We start from the raw sequence: 26,405 nt of genomic DNA, 5'->3' as shown, positions 1-26,405 counted from the left end.
TTGTTTAGTAGCTGAATGTATCAATTTAAACTTTAATTGTATACCTATGCAACAGATATCATCCAGTAAATGATACCCACAAACTCTCTTCTACTGGGTTAAAGTGATGACTGAAGAGAGAAAAATTGAACTGGTTCCTTGGTCATCCAATTATGTAAATCCACTAGAGCAGAGAAAATTAAGTTGAAACTCCCTCTCAGACACACACACAAACATGTGCACAAAAAGACTAAATTGCAGGTCCAGCACTTTTCTCTTTATATGCTGCCTCTGCCATATATTTCCCAATGTAATTAACTTTTTCTTGTGTTCAATTTAACAATAGACCAAAAAGGCCCACAATCTAGACAGAAAAATTCAATTCAAAGAGTGTACAACATCACAGAGTCCTTAATCAAATTAAACACACCACTTATCCCCCAAATGTACCTGGAAATTGTAAAGAATCTTTTTTTTATTTTCCCCTGTATTCTTTTTTGTACTGCATCACATTCCCTTTATCTGAATAATTCAGCATTTAGTTGATTGTTTAGATCTGCTTACAATTTACAGCTTTCTCCACTCTGTTAGGGATAATTTACAGAAATGGCCTTCTCCCTTTTCACAAAGATTTAGGAGTTGAAGCCAAAGTGTAGAGATGCAACAAGTAATCAATTATAGATTGCAGTGGCTTTTATTTTTCTGTCGTCTTTGGAAAATGATTCATCACAGAAGTCTCGGTCACAGCAGCTATTATTATTATTATTATTATTATTATTATTATTATTATTATTATTATTATTATTTATTTCTTAGCAGACGCCCTTACCCAGGGCGAGTTACAGTCATAAACAAAAAATATATTTCAAGAAATACTGTACAAGTATTAATACAATTAAGAGCAAAATAAAATACAATGACTTCAGTTCTAGTAAGTACAAGTATAAGACAAAATACAATTCAATATCGGAGCAGATAACAGTGTCAGTGATAGTTACATCAGGATACGATTAAATGCAAAATACTACAGATTGAATAACACTTGTGGCAGATTACAGCACAGTACTCTGTAAAGTACAGGATTAAATGCAGTAAAATACAGAGCAGATGAGTGCAAGTAAAGTGCTTTAAGGAAGAGTGATAGTGTCCAGAGGGAAAAGAGGAGTTCTACAGGTGCTGTCTGAAGAAGTGAGTCTTGAGGAGGCGCTGGAAGGTGGTCAGGGACTGGGCAGTCCTGACATTTGTAGGAAGGTCATTCCACCACTGCGGGGTGAGGGTGGAGAAGGAGCAGGCTCTGGAGGCAGGGAGCGTAGAGGAGGTACAGCCAGTCTTCTAGTGCAGGAGGAGCAGAGAGATCGAGTGGGTGTGTAGGGAGAGATGAGGGTCTGGAGGTAGCTGGGTGCAGTCTAGTCAAGGCATCTGTAGGCGAGTACAAGAGTCTTGAACTGGATGCGAGCGGTGATCGGGAGCCAGTGGAGGGAGCGGAGCAGTGGAGTTGCGTGGGAGAAGCGAGGCAGAGAGAACACCAGGCGAGCAGCAGAGTTCTGGATGAGTGGCAGACGCAGGGAGGGCAGCCAGGAGAGAGTTGCAGTAGTCTAGGCGGGAGAGTACCAAGGCCTGGACAAGGAGCTGGGTGGCGTAGTTGGTGAGGAAGGGTCGGTTTCTTCGTATGTTGCTCAGGAAGAATCGGCAAGTGCGTGCCAGAGTGTGGAGATGTGCTGGGTGACTCAGAGGTTCTTAGCTGAGGAGGAGGGAGTGTGGTAGATTCCAGAGGAATGGAGATAGAGAGATCAGAGGAGGAGGAGGAGGGAAAGAAAAGGAGATCAGATTTAGAGAGGTTGGGGAGGGGAGGGTCGAGCAGGTCGGGAGGTGAGGGGACAGAGGGAGTCGAGGGAGGAGGAGAGGGAGGAGAAGAGGGTGGAGGTAGCAGAGTCTACAGAGAGTTGGGAGAAGGAGTCGATATGAGGGAGGTGAGAGAGAGCGGTAGAGGCAAGGACAGAGGGAGAGAGAGAGCGGAGGTTATGGCGAGAGGTGACAGTGGGGGTAGGAGGAGCAGGGAGAGATGGGAGAGACAGAGAAAAATAGATGAAATAGTGATCAGATAGGTCCAAGGGTGTGACAGAGAGGGTGGAGGGGTAGCAGGCCCTGGAGAAGGTGAGGTCCAGTTGATGGCCAGCTTTGTGGGTAGGAGGGGATGGAGAGAGACAGAAGTTGAAGGAATGAAGGAGAGGGAGGAATCCGGCAGAGTGGCTGGGGTTGGAGAGATGGATATTGAAATCACCTAATAGGACAGTTGGGTTAGACAGAGAGGGGAGGGAGGAGAGTAGATAGTCGAGTTCATCGAGAAAGTGAGCGAGAGGTCCAGGGGGACGGTACAGTATAATTAGTAGGAGTTGACAGTGAGAGGTTAGTTGGACAGCATGAAATTCAAAGGTGTTAACAGAGAGTGAGGAGAGGTCGGGAGGGGACAGAAAAGAGTAAGGAGGGAGAGAGGAGAAGACCAGTCCCACCTCCCCGTCCAGTGAGACGTGGAGTATGGGACAGGACATAGAGAGAGAGGACAGGGCGGCAGGAGTTACAGTGTTATCAGGGGGCAGCCAAGTTTCAGTGAGAGCAAGGAAATCGAGAGAGAGGTGGGAGGCAAAGGCAGAGATGAAATCCGCTTTGTTAGCAGAAGAGTGACAGTTCCAGAATGCACCAGAGAGAGTGCGAGGGGGGAGAGGGTGAGAGGGGGGGAGAGGGTGAGAGGGGGGGAGAGGCAGAAAAAGTTGAAGAAGAACAAGAGTCCTGCTATCCTAGATAGCTTTCTGTTACAGTATTGAACCCATTAGTGATAATAAGTTATCTGGCAAGCAGTAGGCCTGTAAGAAGAGCCAGTGTTTTTGTTGTTCAGATTAATACCAGATCAGCCCAGGACGTAGCCTGACGAACAATAATTCCTTTAAGATCAGATAGCCCTACATCAGACACCAGAAAAGCACTTCGGAAAGAGGCTTTGAACATGAAAATCTTATTTCGAGATATACGCGGGAAGACACGTCTCAAATAAGATCCTTTATTAAAATCATCACCACTTTCCTTGCAATACAAGGTCACTAGTGGCATTCCCTATTTAAAAATAATACGTCTTTAATTAACTCTGTACACATAATTTATAAAATAGTTTCCATGCACATTCTGTGAAATACGATACTTTGCCCGTGACACTGCCATGCATTTTAAAGAAAATGTCAGCGTTTTTCACAGGGCCTTATTTATAACCAATTTAAATATAATTAGTTGTTTCTTATTATTATTCATTGCAAATATACACTGTATCTGTGACTCCTCAGTGAAAGATGAGAGTTCCATCAACACTTCTGATGCACGGGCAGTTCCGTCCTACTTAAATCTGCAGTGTGTTTGCATTTCACAAGAGGAAATAAGCCATTGCAATCATCCGTGTGCTACTGCTTGATGTTTGACTGCACAGTTCTCCAGTTATCTGGCATCCACTTTTCTGGAGGTGTCGGTGTTGAACATTTTGTAAATAATTTAGGTGGTAAAGAATCATTCATTTCCCTCAGGTAGCAGCCCTAAATGGACCTGAAATTCAGGTACATTATATATATGGAAGTGTTTCCAGGCAACAATGATAGGAACTGTTTCTCTGCACCTGTTATCTATTATTGTAGTGTCTTTCATACTTAGGCGCTATAGAACTGAATAGCTCTTCCAGCAGTTCTTTTTATAACACTGTACAATTTGTATGCTGTAAAGTTGAGACAGGTGGCTAGGTGCGCAGATTCTATAAACAGTAAATAGTGCAACAATTCTCCTGTTCTGATAACAGAGCCATTGGGCTTTATTCACACACCGTTTAACTCGTACTTTATTTATTCAAACTGTTATTCATTGTGTCTAATTGCTATAGTTTCTATTGTGTTATTCCCAGCACGCTTACAGTTTAAAGACAATTATTATAAGTCAGTCAGTGTAATTCTGTGAGATTTTCACTGCATGTCATTCTTCAGGCTGTGTGTTTTTCGAAAGTTATCTTAGGGGTAAACTTCAGAGTAAACTCCAAACCGTCTTAACAAGTAGCTGATAAAATTGGGTATTTCTGACATCCACTTGAGTGTTGCAGAGGGACAGGTCCATAGTTACACACTGATGTCATTGATTCTAATAGGTATATGGATGCAACAGAGGTAGTGTAAAGTAGTAGATTTTAAAAAGTCTCTAGGATTAAAACAGTAAATTCTATCTAAACAGCAAGGAGAATGTTAGTTAAGATCACTCTGATATAGTATTTTCTCCCAGTACCAAGTCGTTCTTTAAATTGTTCCATTCACATTACTCTTCCTCAGAGAGACATGCAGAAACCATGTGATTGTATCTTGCCATTTAGCATGTGCTGATCAAGCAACTGATTCCCTTGTATTTCCTTCTAGATAAACTTGCAGAGAAGAATGAGAGTTACAGGACTGATAACTCAAGGAGCCAAAAGAATCGGGAGCCCGGAGTATATAAAATCATATAAAGTAGCCTACAGTGACGACGGGAAGACCTGGAGAACGTACAAAGTTAAAGGCACTGATGAAGACATGGTAAGCAGCGGACGCTTTTCTCCAGGATTATTATTATTATTATTATTATTATTATTATTATTATTATTATTATTATTATTATTATTATTATAAACAGGGAATACACACGGAATATGTCAATAGACTTAGCTAAAACACTGATTTACAGATCAGTCCCGGTAACACAGTAATACAGAGGAGTGAACAGACTAAACCAAACAATGTTACAAAAGCTATAAAAAAAAAGATCTTTAGCGCATTATCGAAAAGCCCACACAAACCCTTTAAAAAACGAGGCTGTCATCTACAAAGAGGCAATAAACAAGTGATCTAAATTATTAGAAATACACAGAAAATTCATAAGCTACTTTAGGTTGAATGATTCCACTGTCAAACCCCACCGTAAAACTGGCAAAAGGTGCTATTTTTCACTGGCTCTGGTGCTCCACCGGGTTACTGAGATAAAATCTCCAGGGGCTGTTACCTCAGTGCTGTGGCCCCTACTGGAGGACAGGACTGGTTTTTGTCCTACCAGGACCGGTAGCTTGCCAATATCTGCTACTGAGCTCCTGGGTATAAAGAGGCAATTAGCTTGATGGACAGCCACTAACCTTCAGTTATCCTGAGCTCTTGTGGGGAGGGAAAATATTTGGAAATTATACTATACACTATCTACTGGGAATAGTTAACGTGCTAACACAGTTGATGCCACAGTAAATATTGATTTATGTTATTGTCTGGCAATACATTTTTATTATTATACATGATAATCAAAATATTCCAGCATTTACATTGCATGTTCAGTTGTTTCTTCCTAGGGGTTTGACATTACCGTGATCCTGTTTAATTCGTTTTTCAGTAATTAATGTGTTTGCTATTTGACTTTTTTGTAGATTGATACTAAGTGCAAAAAACCTGTAGGTCATACAGCTTACCAATAAAAGATTGATCTCCCACTTCTAAGTGCTATAGCCATACAATTTTGAAGCATCCATTTAATATTATAAATAGACAATCAGAATCTTAGAGGATCAAGGGGGGGGGGGTAATCATAATTGTATATCTTAGCACAGTAGCCACATTCAGCACGTAGAATACTGTGTTATCATCCTAGGTATGGTTAGGGTACAACTACAGCAGAACTTGGCAGCTGGAGTTCTGACATGCACAAGCCCTCCACTGGCAGTGAAATTACATATTGATTTTAAGATTATTTCTCCTGACATAGAATTGTCCCACTCCCATCTTTCATATATGATCGTAATTTATGTCCCAAGCTGCTCAGCCACAGCTGTGCAGTTAATGATCCCTGCTGTTTGTCTTTTTTTCTCAACCCGTCTTTACCTGGCTTTGAGCTGCTTGGAGCAAAGAGATCCTAAGTGTCTCCACTGAGCAACCTTCCTCATTCCTCAAGTCATGTGAACCTGTGACCCACCCCACCTACTGTCTCTCTCTATATAAATATAGAATAGTTGGCGGTGGCTGAGTTGCCCCATATTATTTGAATGTAATGAGGAAGGCTGTTCAGTCCCAGCAATTATAATTCTCTAGACAAGCTCAAAATGAATTAAAGACAATAGTAAAGGTAATTTATTAAAACATTTAAATGGCATTTGAAGCAAATTCCTTTTTCTTAAAGGTTGAAATGCCGCTTGGTTTTGGTAAGTATTTGGTGGGTTTGAACAGGTTCCGATATGTGGTGGAATGCCTGCCAATAAAGGTCACAATATAAATGCATTTTTGATTAATTGGTTGAATTCACAAAGCTTGATCCATGCGCTGGCTCTCTCCTCGCAACATCAACAACAACAAATTACATTTATAAAGTGCTTCTTTATTCCGAGGCACCTCAAAAGCGCTGTTGAGAAATGTAATAATCTGGAATTCCAAAGATGCCTTTTAATAAAAAAAAAACACAAATCAAATTAAGCAAAGGCCTGACTAAATAGATCATTGGTAACAGAACAGTGCATTTTGTTTTTCAGATCTTCCGAGGAAATGTTGACAACAACACCCCCTTTGCCAATTCCTTCACTCCGCCTGTGGAAGCCCAGTATGTCAGACTGTACCCACAGGTCTGCAGAAGACACTGCACCCTCAGAATGGAGATGCTTGGCTGTGAACTGACAGGCACGTTTGTTTGTTTGTTTGTTCACTCACTGTACACTGCAATGTCAGTCACTATTCAATAACTCAATTAATATTTTTATGATGTTCTAATACAGAAACAGAGAATCTCAAAGAATGTTTTAGTGTGGAGAAAGGCCCACCCAACTCTAGGAAAAAAAAAAGCTTTTCTTTACCTTCTCTGCACTCAAACACCTGCTTTTCAATTGCAGTAACCAGAATGATAAATGTGCCTAATTAACAGCAGTTATTCTTTAGGTGTCAGCACCATCGATGTATATTTTCAAAAAGAATGACTTTTAAAAACATGGAACTTGTTTTAATATTTCAATGTAATTGAAATAGGGTGCTTTGTGGCCCAAGGTTATGACAAACAAATATTCACTAGATCATCTCATGAGTGTAATTCTGACTGTATAATGTGTAAAACAGCAGTAAGGTTCCTGTTTTAATTACCTAAATGACAATTTTATATATAAGGTAGACTTTTGCTAATCAAAACCAATGTTTAGAACAGACCATGTTGAGAGTGCTGAACATAATCTGTACCATACCAGGAAATGTCTTGCCTTGTTATAGAATTATGATATCTAAGTTTGTACAGCTGTTTCCAGAATCTGGATTAGAGAACTATGTTTCCAGTTGTTCTGGAACATGGCTAGGAAATATTTGTTTGACAGGTAATGAGAGCTGGTGCAAAGAAACTGGTACCCCTTGTACTGGATCCAGTATGGGAAGCCTTGATTCACAATGCTGCCATGAGTTGACAGCTAAGGGAAGTATATTTGGCATCCATAACGTCAACACTGAATCATAAATTCTGAGTCTAGTAGACAAACGTTTCGACAAAATAGCCCTTCCATTGTTTTAAAAAATGTCAAGGCTGTAGAAGAACACAATGGCCATGGAACTTGCCGACATGCAGCCATTGTATCTTATAGTAAAACTGTATAATTTATTTGTCCCCAGGCTGTTCTGAGCCATTAGGGATGAAAACGGGTCATATCCAGGACTATCAGATAACCGCCTCCAGCATCTTTCGAACTCTCAACATGGACATGTTTACTTGGGAGGCCGGCAAAGCCCGTCTGGATAAGCAAGGCAAAGTCAATGCATGGACCTCAGGGCACAATGACCAGTCACAGTGGCTACAGGTAGGATACTTTTCCAATCTTAAAAATGAATAGGTTTCATAGCAACAAGCCTCGCTCAGAGTCCAGGAGCAGTTGATGAATCTAGCCCATTAATGTTAAAATATGTCCCTAATATTAGGTGGATTTGTAACAACTCCCAGGCACTCTTTTGTGGTAATCAGTACAGTGACCATTAGATTGAAGGTTTGCTAGACATCTTCACAAAATGCACATCCCAGTAAACCAATACAGTAAGATCCTATTCAAGTCAAATTGTAAAATATTCTGATGTACTCAGTTGGAACTCAGGGGAATTGAGCTGTTTTACAGCATTGTTAAAAACAAATGTTTCTTTTTCTACCCGACACATGTATTTGAGTTTGTGTAGCAAAGAGTTCAAATCAAACATATGTAAAAGTCATTACTATAATAAAACTATTTCTATTCCAAAAATATGTCAACCGAAATACAAATATGTCCATTCAAAGTACTATCTATAATCTAGCAGTAGCAGCCTTGGATTCACTGTCACATTAGCTGAATCCAACTTTATATCAAAACTCTACCTAACTGTTTGTTTCACACATAGAAAAAGACATGTTGACTGATGTTTTTTCGGAAGGATGCAAGACGAAAATGGTTGCATTACAGGATGTGCTTCATTTCCAGCTGCTATTGCCAAAATATTGTACTTTTTTGACCATAAAGTGAGTGAAAGTAAATACTGATCAGTTTATCAAATACAAACAGGAAATCAAAGACCACGTGGTTCTGATTCTGTAGGAATGACGGGAAGAGGGTGGCTTCAGATTTAACTGATTGGGGGTACTGATTGTGAGCAAGCTTCATCAACCAAGTGGGACTTATTTCAGAACATTTTAGTATGGATACTGAAGTACTGTATTGTATGTACAATACATTTAGCGCCATATAGGAAAGAAAAAAGGGTAAGAAACTATTATTTTAAAGCTGGGACTTACCTTCTGTCATAAAGGGTGTGATGTAAGTATAGGCGCAGTGCAAATAATTGTGGATGCAAAATTCATGTTGCATTGCGGCCAAGCAATTATTTTGCACTGCGCCCTATGTAAGCTTAAGAGCAATGCAAATTACTCAACAAGCACCAATAATGATCCACAATTATGATCATGAGGGTCTCAATGAGTGCATTGGTCTATTTAGCAGGCGCACTTGCAGAGTTAGGAGTACAGAATGCAGTAGTCACTGTATGACATTTGTGGAGTATGAAAATACAAATAAAAAAAAATATGCCAGGTCACTCAGAATGAAACAGAGTTGTTTGGAAAAGCCTCAGCCAACATCAGTTATGCAGTATCCTTAGTAGGGGTGGTACATAGAGCCATTATCTGTATCTGTATCTGTATCTGTATTCGTGCCCATGCTATTCGTTATTTATTTATGAATTCGGGTGTGTATTTGTCAAACCGGAAGTGGGCGGGGCAAAATCGAGGCAAAAAAACAATGCAACAATGTGCAGTTTTCAATGCAACACACATGCAAACTTCACTTCTACTGTGTATAATATATACTGTTCAGTCCAGTCCTGTGCTGTATTTTGTAACAAAGCTCTACTATAAGTAGGGCGCTTTGCTTTTTTTTTTTTTTGATGACATAATGTCCCTTTAAGAGCCCTAACAATAAGTAATGGGACCACAATAACCACTAACAATAAGCAATGGGACCACAATAACCACTAACAATAAGCAATGGGACCACAATAACCACTAACAATAAGCAATGGGACCACAATAACCACTAACTAATAAAAGAAAGAATGCAGAAAGGTGATTTTTTTATCGTTTGTGCTATTTTAAAATGAACAGTAATGATAATAGATAAACAATATTTGGGATTTTTAAGGCTCGTGGTCTGACAGCAGTTGTCATATGTGCAATAATTTCCACAAATGTATTATGTTCCCATGAGCAAACCAACATCTCTGCATGCGTGCAAGCAAAATTTACATACACTTGCAGTTCTGTCCAGTTTACTGCACTTTATACAAAGATCTACTAAAAACAACTATTTACAGTAATCATTAACAACATAGTGGAATTAACGATAATGTATTATATATATATATATATATTTTTAAAATCAAATAAACTTTTCTAAAATGTCTTGCCCTTCTTCTCCGAACGTGTTCCTCCCTGTCCTCAACAAGAGCCAAGTGTACCACAGCCAATTACAGGTCTCTGTAGGTGTATACTTTTATACAGCTCTTAGTTACTCGCTTCTACAGTGGTTTGTACCATGTAAGAAGTGTTTGGAGGGCCAACAATTGCCTACGTGCAAGGCAAAATCCTTACATCACATCATAATATTTACCCCCGCTTAGTATCCAGATCCCACCCAATTCTATACTCTTGTCTTCATTTGAATGCATGTCGATATAATTTTGATGGATTAATGGTGGCAAAGTGCAAATTTGATAGTGGGTGCAGAACTCCATGTGAACACCATTCTTTACATACGCCACATTTTTTGAGACTGGTAGAATCAGACTTTACGGCTGCTAAACTCGATTTACGGCAGCATTATGGGAGTTTTGCACCCGCAAATCACTTTACGCATATCCTTACATCACCCCTAAAGTGTCTTTTCTCCTCCTCTCCTCCGGCTCCTTTGCAGCTTCCTTTCGGGGGTCAATGTATAACTGATTGTCAGATACAATATTCTAGTAATAAGTGACGTCAGCACAAATACCATGCAACATGCGAAGCATAGAGTAGTCAAAATGAATGAGATAAGTAGCTTACTGAATAGCCTGGAATCAACTCTTCCATTTACTACAAGTATTTCACGTGGTTCATTTAAAGTACTTGAAACAGCAGCAGTAGAAAAAACCAGATATTCCGGGAAACGTCCAAGGGTGAACGAGCAAGTAAAGTTTTTTATAAGACGCCTGAGCTAATAAGATATCAATGGACATGAGTGGTGTACAGCTATGCACACTAACATATTGTTATACTGTATGATGAAGATGACAAGGAACCCTTTCCTGTCAAGCAGTGTGCCTGGAGACAAGAACAGCTGTATTTTGCAACAGATTAAAGGCCTTTCGGGATGCATTTGGGGGCAGTTTTCTTTGTCTATTGTAGCTGCCTCCTGATTTCTGTCCATGGTCGGAAGCTGTGTTGTTGCTGTTGAATTCCTCCAGTGTGTTGTACGGATCTGACTGGCAAGCCTGAAGTGCTAACGTTGCTTAAGTCTGGATATGCTTGTCATCTTTAACTTGGCAGGAAGCAACTTGCAGGCATTCTTTCTGCTTGATCTATGAGAGACTGGCATTTTGTGGTTTATACTAATTTAGTTTTTGTTTTGTTTTGCTTTGGTTAAGAATTGTGTTTATTAAACAATATTTACACTTGAATGGTTTTCGCTCCCTCTAAGCTCTGTATTCGATATTGTAAGTCCTCAACTACACTTAGATCCACAGAAATGAATTGAAAATAAGAACCACTCTGCATTCTCATTAAACTTTATTTGCCAATCTAAAAGCAAATTAAAAAAAACAAAACCAGTTATTTCACCAGATGTTCAATTTAACAGGAAATAACTTCTTCTCCCCTGCAGAGTCAATCTGCGACAGTTAACAAGTTCATGCACAGTGTGCGAAAAATGACACAGTGCTGTGACCTGTGAGCATGACAAAACAATCAAATTAGGGAAAGTGATAGATTGTGTTTGAGCTTTTTCAAATTATACTGAGCATTAAAAGAAACTTACCACTTATATTTGAGCATCAGAAGAAACGTATCACTTATATTTGGATCAAATTCACTAGATGTGATCGAAAAATTACAAACTCTGTTTTAGAACAGGTGCAGTGACTTTTTATTGTGCTGATTAACAATTGACCTCACGAAGATGCTGCAAAATGATCTGTCGATCTTGGGCAGGTGTTGTGACTCTTGGTCTCCCAGTTCATGGCCTGTCATTGACACAGTGTGTCTGGTTATACCACCTCGCCAGGTTTGAAATTGCTGGCTGTGAGCACCCAAGACGGCGAGCCACAGTACGCTGCCCTAGTCCAGCCTCCAACATGCCGACTGCACGAAGGCACTGCTCTCTTGCCAGACATGGCATATTGTTTTTTTTTTCTGTGATTTTCTTTATTGCTTTTATTCAAGCTTGCAATTCAACAGATGACATTACCCCATACCAAGTGTCCGATCAACTGTCTCACTTATTATTATTATTATTGTTATTATTTGTTTATTTAGCAGACACCTTTATCCAAGGCGACTTACAGAGACAAGGGTGTGTGAACTATGCATCAGCTGCAGAGTCACTTACAATTACGTCTCACCCGAAAGACGGAGCACAAGGAGGTTAAGTGACTTGCTCAGGGTCACACAATGAGTCAGTGGCTGAGGTGGGATTTGAACCGGGGACCTCCTGGTTACAAGCCCTTTTCTTAAGTGCATATGTGATTAAGTGCATATGCTTCAGTCATAGTCACTCAAGCGTGTCATGGTCAAGGATGAATGATCGAGTGATTAAAAATAAACCAAAAACATTTTATCAATGTCCATCATTTATATGCCTTATTTTTTCCAAAATAAATGTGTTATAATAGTGATACGTTTCTTTTGATGCTCGGTATATATTGAGCTACATTTCTCTTAATATTATACAAGTATAGTGAAATGTTCCCATTTGTTGTTTTGCTGGGGTTGACACTTGAAATGAAAAAGAAAGACTGAAAACAAGAGATTGCTTTATCCTAGTGTTGTACCAGGTGTTATGTTTTAAAATAAAAAATAGATTTCTTACAAAATTATACATTTCAGACCTATATGATAAATGGATCTACAACTATGGCCAAACGATTTGCATAACCCAATAGAATTAACTAAATTTGTGTCATCAAGTCAAATATAACCTGCTGATTAATGTTACGTTAACATATTGAATTATATACTGCTTTGTAGTTTTCTGTTTACATATACAAAAAACTGACAAAAAATTGAAAAATGTGACATTTTGAAATCTAAGATTGAATACTGCACTACTATTATGGCTTCTGGTAGACTGTTGTGATATAGTTTTGAAATTTCTTTGATATAAATTATATTCATATAGTTATTTGTGTTATTATGTCTCAATCATAACATTCTAGGTGATGCAAAACTTTTGGCAATAGCTGTAAATGTGTGTATCATATGGATTTTTTTGGTTTTTGTTAGCTATAGTCTCTTTAATTGGTGACATATATTGTATTTGTCTACCTGCATGGCATTTAGAAAACATATTTTGCTGAACCAAAATGCTCATCTGGAGCTAGCAGTGCCAAGAAAAGGTCAATCGTTCTTGTTAAGCAGTGGTGGACAGGTTTAACCTCTCAAACAGAGTCATTGCAATCCTGTTCAAGCCTTTTCAGTCTCTTTAATTAATAGTGTTGGCAGGCATAATGCCTATATGAATGCAATTTAAAAGTGCAATTCTGAGCTTGATATTTAACAGCTACAAGATCTATAATTAGGAGCACCAAATGCCAGCCATCACATTTGACAAGGTGTCCTCTGCAGCATGAAAGTAGAAAGTAATGTTTGAAAGAGATCTGGCTTCATAATTGTGTTTTAATATTATTATTATTATTATTATTATTATTATTATTATTATTATTATTTATTTCTTAGCAGACGCCCTTATCCAGGGCGACTTACAATCGTAAGCAAATACATTTCAAGTGTTACAGTACAAGTAATACAATAAGAGCAAGATAAATACAATGACTTTGGTTCAAGTAAGTACAAGTGTGACAAAATACAATTCAATAGTACAGCAGATAACAGTGACAGTGATAGTTACATCAAGATATGATTAAATACAAAATATACAGATTAAACACTTGGCAGATTACAGTACTCTGAAGTACAGGATTAAATGCAGTAAAATAGGTGGCAGATAAGAGCAAATAAAGTGCATTTAAGGAAGGGTGATAGTGTCCCAGGGGAAAAACAGGAGTTCTACAGGTGCTGTCTGAAGAGGTGAGTCTTAAGGAGGCGCCGGAATGTGGTCAGGGACTGGGCGGTCCTGACATCTGTAGGAAGGTCATTCCACCACTGCGGAGTGAGGGTGGAGAAGGAGCGGGCTCTGGAAGCAGGGGAGCGTAGAGGAGGTAGAGCCAGTCTTCTAGTGCAGGCAGAGCAGAGAGGTCGAGTGGGGGTGTAGGGAGAGATGAGGGTCTGGAGGTAGCTGGGTGCAGTCTGGTCAAGGCATCTGTAGGCTAGTACAAGAGTCTTGAACTGGATGCGAGCAGTGATCAGTAGCCAGTGGAGTGAGCGGAGTAGTGGAGTAGCGTGGGCGAAGCAAGGCAGAGAGAACACTAGGCGGGCAGCAGAGTTTTGGATGAGCTGGAGTGGACGGGTGGCGGACGCAGGGAGGCCAGCCAGGAGGGAGTTGCAGTAGTCTAGGCGGGAGAGTACCAAGGCCTGGACCAGGAGCTGGGTGGCGTAGTTGGTGAGGAAGGGTCTGATTCTTCGGATGTTGCTCAGGAAGAATCGGCAAGTGCGTGCCAGAGTCGAGATGTGCTGGGAATAAGAGAGGCAGGGGTCCAGGGTGACTCCGAGGTTCTTAGCGGAGGAAGAGGGAGAGAGTGTGGTAGATTTCAGAGGAACAGAGATAGAGAGATCAGAGGAAGGGGAGGAGGGAAAAAAAATATGATGTGGATGCATGCAATGAGGTGTGTGCTGCTTTTATGGCAAAATGAAGTGGGTGGTGAGGCGGTCTGAACGCCAAAAAATTACAACCACAATGTAAGTGTTATCTGATGTATGGATGCCAATCTACCCATTGTATCCAGGAGAAAAATACGGCTGTACCTTTTTTGTTTCATTGTTTCAAAATCCTTGACCCATGCCATAATCTAATATGTTTATTATTAAATAATAACATAGGTACAGTATGTGTGGAACTTTGATAGCAGAGCTGTTAATGACCATGCAATACATTGCAACAGGGTAAAAAAAAAAATGGTTAATACTAGGGTCCATTACATTGAACAACTTAGCATGCACTCACAATGCTGTAAATATACTTGCAATTTTTAAATAAAATCTGCACAAATGTATTCCTGCATGATCTTTAAGGCAGCTCTTATTAGCAAATACTAATACTAACAAACTCTCTAAGCATGTTGTCACAGAAGCCCTGCTGCTTTATTGCTTGTTTCCTTTAGTTACCCCTACTGTTAGATGCTAATCATATAACTTTATTTCAATACAATCTACATATTTTAGTTTACAACACAGAGATCTATGATTCAACTGTATTAGACACCCAACAGGATTTTGGAATCTGAAAACAAGTAATCTCTTTGGTTACTACACAGGTTATTAAGTGCCTCGTACAGAACGAATAATTTAAAACGTGAGCACATGATATATATACGAAAGAAAGAGAAGAGAATTTGTACTTTTTACTTTTTAGTTTCAGCGGGGTGTGTGCAGTTTTTCCCCATTGACAGGATTACAGTGTAGGCACCTGTATGTACTGTATGTACCAGCACATCCCACATAGACAGGTATTTAAGCAATACCTATGGAGTCCATCAAGTGTATATAGAGGATACTGAATGATCATTCATGGTATACCGTTTTTATTCACCACAGCTGGATGTCCCAGTAAATCACGAGCCCCAACAGGGTGAGTGGTTTATATAAGGACCTACGCCTAAGGGGAATAAAAACCGTATGCCACGAATGATCATTCAATGTTCTGTTTATACCACAAGTATATGTTTAAAATAAATAGCAATAAAATGTGTACATTGTTTATATTAAATCGATTAATTCAGGGATTATTTTACCTGACCGATCTTTACTTTCATTGTCAGCAGACTGTGCTTCGACGTGGATTAATTTCGAACCCTGTTCATGGCCTCTTTGCAACCGTCTTCAGATAGAACCTTGAGCTCAGTCTGTCAATTGACATCCTCTCTGTTGTTTCCTACCTTTATCGTTTTTAATGAAGGGGCTACAGGCTGCTCAGATAAGTCAGACAGTCAGATAGTAACTGGCATTTCTTGACTAAACTCTGTTGCTTCCTACCATTACCGGTAGCAAGTAAAGGGCTACAGGCTGCTCAGATAAGTCAGATGCAGGTATTTCTTAACTAAACTCATTCTCAAGGAAGTTGGAGTCAAAATCAAAACAACAATAGAAATTTGGAATTATTTCTGACATTTTAAAGTTGTTATAAAACACATATAGGTGGCAGTATTGTTTGAAGTACTGACATGCAGCTCCGTCCTGAATTTCAGCAGCACTCCACTGGATTGGAATGGAAACAAAGACACATTCAAAACTAGACCCAGTAAGCATGTTATCCCACTCATGCTATCCACTCCTGTTATCCCACTCCAGTGAGATAACGAAAATATATCCCACGCTAGATATACCCACTCTTGTGGTATAAAGAGAGATAACTGTATTCCTGGGTGGTTGAACAACAGAACCAAAGGGTACTTTATTTTTTATTCAAGCGGTGGCACCTATTGTGTTAGAGTTCACTTGTGTATCTTCTAATTATGCAATTTTCCCTTTTAAACGTTTAATATTTAATGTGAGGATCAATAAGTGACACAGAAAGTAGAAATTGTTGGTCATTATACTCAAGCATTTTGGGATGTCTAGGCATGCAAGTTCCAGATACATAATATTAGACTATGTTACTTGAGAGAGACAGGAGCAGGTGACACCTAATCAAATGACAGCTAAGGTGTGTTCGTTTGCAGCATTGTCTTGTTTGCATTTTGGGGAAGGAATCTTGTGCTGGGACCCCGCTGTTACAGGCAAAAAATTAAAGTGCTGTAGCCGTTCATAAAATGAGAATCATCTGAAACCAAAACCCTGTTCTTCAAGTGGAGATGAATCATTGTGACATCATGGTTATTCAGTATCAGGATCATGGCTGCTTGTGTGGGTATGGTGACGTAGTGATTATGGACTGGCCACTGGTCCTGTCTGTTAAGGGGAGAAGAAGAAGCCACCACCCTCTGAAAGAGGAAATGATCTGACGATGCCAGATCAGCAGGGTGGACCATGACAAAGCTACGTACCCCCCACCAAGGGGACTGCATGCATTAAGGTGGCAGTTGGGGAGGTGGAGGGTAGGATTACAACTGGGATTGTGACGGCAACCCCCAGGTGAGTTTACCTGAGATTTATATAGGAAGTGATCTAATGGGCAATTATTCAATAATCCTAGAGAGAGAGCAATCATTCAATAATCCCTTCCTCGAATATCAGCCTGAGCTTCCATGTAGTGCAGATCTGCAGAGAGTATAATCAAACACATAGGGCAACATGCTGTGAATGAGGGTGCAATGCATTGTACAAAGTTTGGCTTTTATACAATCTCAAAATGTTTTGTTGGTTTAGGGAGAGTATAAACATCTGCTCTGTAGAACGTTATTGTATAGTTTGGCAAGGAGAGAGCACAATGTTACCAAAAATGTGCCCATATTATAACTGAAATGAATAGAAGGCAGGTATTGTTTAAGTATACTGGTTGGAAAAGGAATGCGTTGAAAGATGTTTTTTTTGTTTTTTTAACTGAATTCGTGGATGGTGGGAAATATATCTCAGTACATCTTGATGTGAGAAACACTGGGAATGTGGTGAGAATGGGGGTGTCAGAGTTTGAGCTCAAGTGGATTAAGACATGCATACTGCAAGACCAAAGCCACAGTGGAAATAGAAGCCAATAATATTTTATTTTTTAGTCTGGGGTGAAAACAATTGTAATGACACAGAAGTGGAAAGAAACAGGTTTGTTGCTGGAAGGAGCAGTTCCATTATTGTTCTGAATAGTTTCCTGCTAGTTTCATAATGCAAAACATATTACATGTTAACTAAAACTTCTAATGAGGTAAATTGTTAAGTGTAGACTTATACAAAGTACTCGGTTCAGTTGTGCAGGAGCACATTGCTGTTTACATGCAGACCACTGGTTTCCTAGGTAACTGTCACTTCAAACTTCTTTTTCATGTTTGAAGAGAACTAAGAGGGTTTGTGGGATTCTGTAGGACTTACAGTGATCCTGTTTATACTTGATGAGTGCTCACTCTGTATTCTCATGCTCCTTAAATAAAACCTGTTGCAAATTTGATTTTGACCTATGTTTTATTTGTGCCTGTGTTAATATGTTAGATCTGTACATTTAGTCTGATTTTGGTTTATTTAGCAGCTCTTGTCACTAGGGAACATGCAGTGCTTCAAATGGAGGGGATTGAGCATTGCCATCTTTTACTCGGTTCAATTAAACTGAGGCATTTGTCATTGGGGGATAGTCTCAGGTCTGGTGCTGCCAGTTGATGACAAATTGTTGTAGGTGTAGTTTTGAGATCTGCTTTGTTGAAAATGAGTCTGGGATGAAGCTGAATTGATATTCTCCTTTTACATCAGTAATTGTCTGTGTGTGTTGAGTTTCTTTTGATTTGTGTTTGGGCCCCAGCAGGGTTATCAAATTGAGTTTGTCTTTTGTACAGAAAATCTGTACAGTATCTATGACTCTTTATGTTGCGTCTCTCTTTCTTGAACTCATTTTTTCTTCCAGTTTGCTCTGGAAGTTTTACAAGGTGCTGAGTATATTTGTCCTTCTCATGCATGGTATCCATCATCCGTCTCCACCTCCACGGATACTTGCTATTTTACCATCAAGGATAAACGTAGGCTTTTATTAATACAACCTCCAGTGGGAAAGTGTTTAAAGGTGTAAAGGGTGCTTCGTCTCAATTTAAAGATGGCAAAAAAAAATGAAAGTTGAAACCAAATTGATATTTTGGTACATAAGCTGTCCTTGGGAAGTAGCTGTAGACGACATAGCCCTTCAGACATACTGAGGTTCAAGCAGGTTAATGCAGCTTGAGTGTCTCAACCCTAATGCCTCTAAATCAGGAATTAACTCATGTATTGAGGTACCTTTCATGTCTCTTGTCGTTCTTCCCCCTGCCACTGTAAATCCTGTTTTGTTTGTCACCTGCACCTATAGTTGTGATTTCAGGAGGGAGTAGGATTACCATATTGCCTATCTGGGCCTGTTTTTCTTTCCATTTACAATGCACTTTATTCTAGTATTCAATCCTTTACTGAACAGTCCATTTCAATGGTTCCCCTAAATGGGCTTCATTAGTTACACAGTAAGATACTTATAAGAGGTTGGACATTCCCATAAGGCCATTTGGTTTGATGACTCCACGAAGGTAAAAGACACTCTGTTCTAGGTCTGTTTTATTGAACAAGTAGACCCAGCTTCAGGTCAGCTTCTAAAAATATATAATCACATAAAGTAGACTTCGGTTTGGAAGAATATAATGTGGTTGATAAGGGGAAGAACCACTCTATGTTCTGAATACTGCTACGTCAAACCCAAACCTCTTCCACAATCGGGGACTTTACTGAACACCATCTGTATCTTCTAAGAGGACCGTGATGGGTAATCTGAACCTGTCATGTTGTGATTTGTGTCCGTATGTTTATGTTTCACTACGTAATTATTGTGAAAATGCACATCAGCACCTTGAGCAGATAGATTTGTTTTGTCATTATCAATGTTACGCTGTTTACTCCTCTAATGATGAAATGTACAGCTTTTATGTAAACTGTTTGTCCGATTTGATCTTGTTTTGGGAATACATGTACTGTAAAATGATCAGTTGAGCACTGTATTTATTAGTGAAAGTATAATTGATGGATTGGAGTCTATTAAACTGAGTGCAGAATAAAGCAAGAGCTTTAATACCTGTGATAAACTGCTGGAATGTAGGTTAAGCAATGTATTGGGGTCTGAATCCCTGAGGACTCATTTTCTTATTATTGTATTGTCTTGTCTTGGAATTGCTGCCTTGGTGTGCATCTTACAAAACTAACTGTCAGAACAAAAGTCAGCAATACACCACTGTCAAGTAGGTGTAGGGCCACTGTTGATTTGGTGTAGGGCAGATTCAATGTTAGTCTGTGTTTTAATTGTCCTGGATAGACTCCATTCTTCAGAACAATCTCAGCATAATAAGAACGAAAAGTGCAAAACTGCACTGGTGACAAGAAAAGAGATTCATCATATACTGTTATTTCATATAAGGATTGTAAATGTTTGGTTGGCATAGCTGTACCAGGCTTTACAGTGGCTCTTCAAGGGACCATTGGCCCTCTATACCAGGTCTTGGACAGTGTTGTGATTGCACCTATAATGTATACAGGAAATGCAGAGCTGTCATTAGCTAATGATGACAACATGATTTATAATTGTTGCCATGAAGTTTAAGTCTTATTGTGAAACCAAATCCAGATATAAACTAAAAATTAAAACTGCCAAGTAAGTTTCCTAACGACAAAACATATGATAACAATAATTTCTGGCAGTATTAACAAGTTTTATAACGACTTTACGAAAAATAGATTTTGTAAAATCGAAATCCAAGTTTAATCAAAACTTAAAATACTGACATTTTTTTTGAATGAAGACAAGCCAAGCTGTGTGTGATGTGGGAAACAAAACATAACAGTGCACAGGGATATTCACTACACTCAAACCCACCGAGGTCTGTACTTTTCAACTCTCTATCACACCGGTACTATATGTTTGTACTGCTTTGAGAAGTCACCAGAAAAGAAATCTATGCTGGAAGAATTCTGGCAGTTAGCACGGAAAATAACAGAGCAGAGGTGCAAGGTGACTCTCTTAATCAGGAGAAAGCCATGTGATGTATTGAGAGCTGCCAGGACTCAAGTACAGAAGACTTTCTTTAATCTTTTGCTTTTCTTGTTTGATTTTTCTTTTCTCCCAGTTTTGAAAAACACACACAAATCCTGCTGTTATAAGAGTTCTAATATTGATATGCTGTGTCAGAGCTTTACAGTTTTACAGTACTGTTCATACCAGTAATGCTTTATACCACTACCACTTGCAGTTCTACATTTAGCTTATTATCCTTTACATTATAGTAGTAGATTTAAAAAACATAATTCATATCCACTGTGATGTGTATTTGACTTAATTAAATTAACAAGGACAGGGATGGAGGTTCTATTTTAATCTTATAATCAGTTGCAGATCTTAATACTGCTGGCCTAAAACTACACTGTAAACCTGATTTTTTTTTTTTTTTTTTTTTTTTTAATGTAGTTATGTTAGTAAGTGTGTAAATAAATCCCAGGAGGAATACCCCAACTGGATATAATATAGAGTTAAAGTGTGTTTATAAACCCTTTATTGATCAATTTTCCATCTTTATTTGGCTGCGTTCATGACTAATTATGTACTAGTGATGGATATTAGAAAACCATGTAATGCATATAAAACCTCAAATGCAATTTTACTGTAGGTGTAGAGCTGAGACTTTAAAACTCTGCACCTCCGGTTCCAATTCTATAATTGGTATGTCACTGCTAAAGGAATTTGCATTGCAGTAGAACTGCATGAGTGATTCAGTTCTCTCATGTAATATAGTTACCAGAATTATGTTCCAGGCTAATTTTGTAATCCCATGGGTCAGAGTCGGTGTCACTGCTCACATAGAAGTCATGAATAATGGTCTCGATGCCATCTCTGTTAATGATGTTGATGTGTTTTTTTTTCCAAGGTAATAAGGTCACATAAAGTAGAAATACTGCTGAATATTCCACCCTTAGACCACTAAAAATCAATGCCACAAATTTTTGAATGCTGCTCACAAATCCCAGGAAAAAAAGAAGGCATTATCCTCTACTGAGATTGTGTATTCACTGGGACAGGGATGGAGTAGAGACAGACTTATGTTAAGTTTATATCAATCTAGTTAATATATTTTCCAATTGTGATGACATTTTCTAAGGATGCCCTTTAGCACAATATTGAGAGTATCAGAATGTAGAAGTATATGTAGGCATCTGTATGTACAGCTGTGTAGAAGGATGTGTGCCACTGAAATACTTAAGTTATCCAAGAAGGAAAGACAGATAGGTATCCAAGCTTGCCATTTGTCATGAAAGTGTCAAGGCATAAAAAATCAAACACGGTCTGTATCGTTTGGATAACAGAATTTTTAAATGTTGCAGGTTGTAAATCAATCAATTGCTCACAGACTGACCTTAATGGTAACCCTTTACAATACATTCCTGTAATTTTCCATTTTCCACCTGTACACATGCGCAGTTTCGATTCAGTGGATTTCCACTCTGATGAAGCAGGCGTTTGGCGATTGTGCCTATGGAGAGCGCTCTGTGCTGCTCATGATCTTTGCTGTTTTCAACTTGTCGTATCAGTGAAGCACAGTGTTTCTGCATTTTTTAGAAGTATAAATGTACCGACAAACACAAATAATAATCACAATACTCTGATGGTTTTTGTTTTATTTATTACCGCGGCTGCATTTAGCAATAGCGGCTGGTTGAATATGTTTTCTGTGTTTGAAATGGATATATATCTTACTTGCAAAAGAAAAACGACAGAAGAAAACACAAGTCTACAGAAAGTGCAAAGTGACAGAAAGTTATACAGAGTCCCTTTGGATACTTTGTTATGCTGACTTTAATGAAAAAAAGTTTATCATTGTTAGTTATTATAGTTTAATCTTGAGGTTAATGTTTGATACTGTAAACATTTTAAATGGCACACAGAATTTTGCCTTTTATTGCAACTGTGGTACCATTCAGTGGATGAAAATTGCACTCATGGGTGGGCTACTTTAGCTGAAACCTCCTGACAGAAGGGGTACCGTTTCAAAGAAAGGTTGAAGACCCCTGATCTAGTGGATGAAATGTAGCATTGCAGTGTATCATTTGCATTTAGATTTGGTTTGTTTTGAGCCTGGCTTTGTCTAAAACCTATTTACAGAGGGAGAGAAGTTTGCCAGAACTTAGATAGTTAACAAACGTATTTGTCATTGGCATAACAGGGCACCGTGTTTTTATTTATTTCTTAAATCATACATGAAACACTGGCTTGTCCAAATTGTATGCAAGAGCTCCCGTTCTACTGGTTTATTGACACTGTAGTGTACATTGACAAATTGGACAATGCGTTTTCCTAATTATGTTCAATATTTGGTTGGACATTAATCAGGTGGTATTGCAGGATTGATCCTCTTAGAAGGCTTTTGTGTTTAATTAACATTAGATTTGTTCAGCGCCACACTTCCAGCTGAGGCTTGTTCTTAAGTAATTATACAATGATGAGAAAATACTTTTTATGCACAGATATTTGAATTTAAAGTTTTTACATGCTAAAGACAAACCAACATCATATTTGAACCCTCAAAAAGCAACTGAAATCATAAACTGTGCTGCCTCTTTTTTTTCGAAATATCGAAAACAGTGAATTATGAGGGGCTTTTTATAACTCACAATTTACAGTCAATGTGTGAGAATTAAACAACTTAGTGATTTATCTAAAGTTGAATTAACAAGGGACAACTGTATTGTATAATATTTAATTATCATAATATGTATTTTGATACATTATTTGTAGACAGTTATAAACAAAAGCAGAAAAACTGAAGTTGCCAAAAACTAAATTATTATTTGACGCCTTTATCCAAGGCAACTTACAGAGACTAGGGTGTGTGAACTACAGTGCCTTGCGAAAGTATTCGGCCCCCTTGAACTTTGCGACCTTTTGCCACATTTCAGGCTTCAAACATAAAGATATGAAACTGTAATTTTTTGTGAAGAATCAACAACAAGTGGGACACAATCATGAAGTGGAACGAAATTTATTGGATATTTCAAACTTTTTTAACAAATAAAAAACTGAAAAATTGGGCGTGCAAAATTATTCAGCCCCTTTACTTTCAGTGCAGCAAACTCTCTCCAGAAGTTCAGTGAGGATCTCTGAATGATCCAATGTTGACCTAAATGACTAATGATGATAAATAGAATCCACCTGTGTGTAATTAAGTCTCCGTATAAATGCACCTGCACTGTGATAGTCTCAGAGGTCCGTTTAAAGCGCAGAGAGCATCATGAAGAACAAGGAACACACCAGGCAGGTCCGAGATACTGTTGTGGAGAAGTTTAAAGCCGGATTTGGATACAAAAAGATTTCCCAAGCTTTAAACATCCCAAGGAGCACTGTGCAAGCGATAATATTGAAATGGAAGGAGTATCAGACCACTGCAAATCTACCAAGACCTGGCCGTCCCTCTAAACTTTCAGCTCATACAAGGAGAAGACTGATCAGAGATGCAGCCAAGAGGCCCATGATCACTCTGGATGAACTGCAGAGATCTACAGCTGAGGTGGGAGACTCTGTCCATAGGACAACAATCAGTCGTATACTGCACAAATCTGGCCTTTATGGAAGAGTGGCAAGAAGAAAGCCATTTCTTAAAGATATCCATAAAAAGTGTCGTTTACAGTTTGCCACAAGCCACCTGGGAGACACACCAAACATGTGGAAGAAGGTGCTCTGGTCAGATGAAACCAAAATCGAACTTTTTGGCAACAATGCAAAACGTTATGTTTGGCGTAAAAGCAACACAGCTCATCACCCTGAACACACCATCCCCACTGTCAAACATGGTGGTGGCAGCATCATGGTTTGGGCCTGCTTTTCTTCAGCAGGGACAGGGAAGATGGTTAAAATTGATGGGAAGATGGATGGAGCCAAATACAGGACCATTCTGGAAGAAAACCTGATGGAGTCTGCAAAAGACCTGAGACTGGGACGGAGATTTGTCTTCCAACAAGACAATGATGCAAAACATAAAGCAAAATCTACAATGGAATGGTTCACAAATAAACATATCCAGGTGTTAGAATGGCCAAGTCAAAGTCCAGACCTGAATCCAATCGAGAATCTGTGGAAAGAACTGAAAACTGCTGTTCACAAATGCTCTCCATCCAACCTCACTGAGCTCGAGCTGTTTTGCAAGGAGGAATGGGCAAAAATTTCAGTCTCTCGATGTGCAAAACTGATAGAGACATACCCCAAGCGACTTACAGCTGTAATCGCAGCAAAAGGTGGCGCTACAAAGTATTAACTTAAGGGGGCTGAATAATTTTGCACGCCCAATTTTTCAGTTTTTTATTTGTTAAAAAAGTTTGAAATATCCAATAAATTTCGTTCCACTTCATGATTGTGTCCCACTTGTTGATTCTTCACAAAAAATTACAGTTTCATATCTTTATGTTTGAAGCCTGAAATGTGGCAAAAGGTCGCAAAGTTCAAGGGGGCCGAATACTTTCGCAAGGCACTGTATGCATCAGCTGCAGAGTCACTTACAACTACGTCTCACCCAAAAGACGGAGCACAAGGAGGTTAAGTGACTTGCTCAGAGTCACACAGTGAGTCACTGGCTGAGGTGGGATTTGAACCAGGGACCTCCTGGTTGCAAGCCCTTTTCTTTAACCACTGGACCACACATATACTGAAAAGTATAGACATACATTAAGGGTTTCTTTTCTTGGAAAGCAAATAATGAAACCACTTAATAATCATTAACCAGTATTTTAGGGCAAACTAAAGTGCATTAATTTTATGATCATTAGAATCAATTAGAACACAATATTGCAAATTGTAACGAAAGTGTGGGAAGATCCAAATGGTTGGCTAAATCTATGTTGGACACAAAGGAACATGTTCACACAAGAAAATAACTAAAAATAATAAATACAACATATCACATTCCATTAAAATGGTTCAAAATTGCTAGAAAATCAGATGCTCTGTTATTTTTATTCCAGTGTAATAAAAAAGTGTGTGGAATTGTATTCACTGAATGATACAGTTCTGGTATAAAATCAATTCACCTACCAGTAAACACAAAGTAGTATAAATAGCATAGGGTAAGCATGACAGTTAAAATGATTAATAAGAAAACAATTTAGCAAATTGAAATGTAAGATGTTTGAATCATTATTTTTCATTATCGTCTTTTTAATAACTATAAGAACAAAATCCCCTTGCTGTATATTGCATGTGCTTTTCAATTCCTAATATATTGTTGCAGCAGATTCAATTAACCTCAAAAGAAGCATTCTCTTTCCTGCAATATCCGCATTCAGCCCCAGAGCTGTACTTGCTATATATGTTTTTTATCATTTCATGGTTGATGAATGAGGATGCTCTCAGTGCAATCTTTAGTCCTTGGTCTGCTGCACATTCATATAAGAAAAAAATAACAAATAAACCTGAGGATGAGTGCAAACTATGGGACATGTAGTTTCTATCTGAAAACAAAATCAACACCATTGATTAGTGCCTCTGAACTGCTGTTGTTTTTACTGATGACTTTAACCAGCCATTGTGTGCAGCCGTAGCCCATTTTATTTATTTATTTATTTATTTATTTATTTATTTATTTTTAGGTTGTTACGTGCTGTTAAAACCTTTGTATTTAACAATATATTCATGACAAGGCCTGTCGTCATTGGCGCATTAGGAAAATGACAAGACATATCAACACTGAACAGATTTAAAAAAATGTCAGGTTTCACAAACCCAACCAACAGTAAAAGATGCATGTTTGTCGTGAACAAGCATGGGGGAAAAAAAGGCAAACTACACTAAGAGAAACATCAAGTACAAGGATAACGTGTGTTCTAAATGTATTATCAGGCCCAGAGATACGACAGGAAAAAGCCCAGCA

At 38.7% G+C, this 26,405-nt stretch overlaps 1 protein-coding gene across 3 annotated transcripts in view; it reads left to right on the top strand.

The window, feature by feature from the left end:
* LOC117973476 (EGF-like repeat and discoidin I-like domain-containing protein 3) overlaps positions 1 to 26,405 on the top strand; it is a 172,113-nt gene that overhangs the window by 101,041 nt on the left and 44,667 nt on the right. For all 3 annotated transcript variants that reach the window (XM_059033745.1, XM_059033703.1, XM_059033796.1), the window contains 3 exons: positions 4,413 to 4,568; positions 6,533 to 6,677; positions 7,644 to 7,828. In XM_059033745.1, the coding sequence (XP_058889728.1) occupies positions 4,413 to 4,568; positions 6,533 to 6,677; positions 7,644 to 7,828 (486 nt within the window). The remainder of the gene's footprint in view (positions 1 to 4,412; positions 4,569 to 6,532; positions 6,678 to 7,643; positions 7,829 to 26,405) is intronic.

Source organism: Acipenser ruthenus, chromosome 1 (genome assembly GCF_902713425.1).
Source record: "Acipenser ruthenus chromosome 1, fAciRut3.2 maternal haplotype, whole genome shotgun sequence".
NCBI lineage: Eukaryota > Metazoa > Chordata > Actinopteri > Acipenseriformes > Acipenseridae > Acipenser > Acipenser ruthenus.
This window is presented reverse-complemented; position numbering and strand designations above follow the sequence as displayed.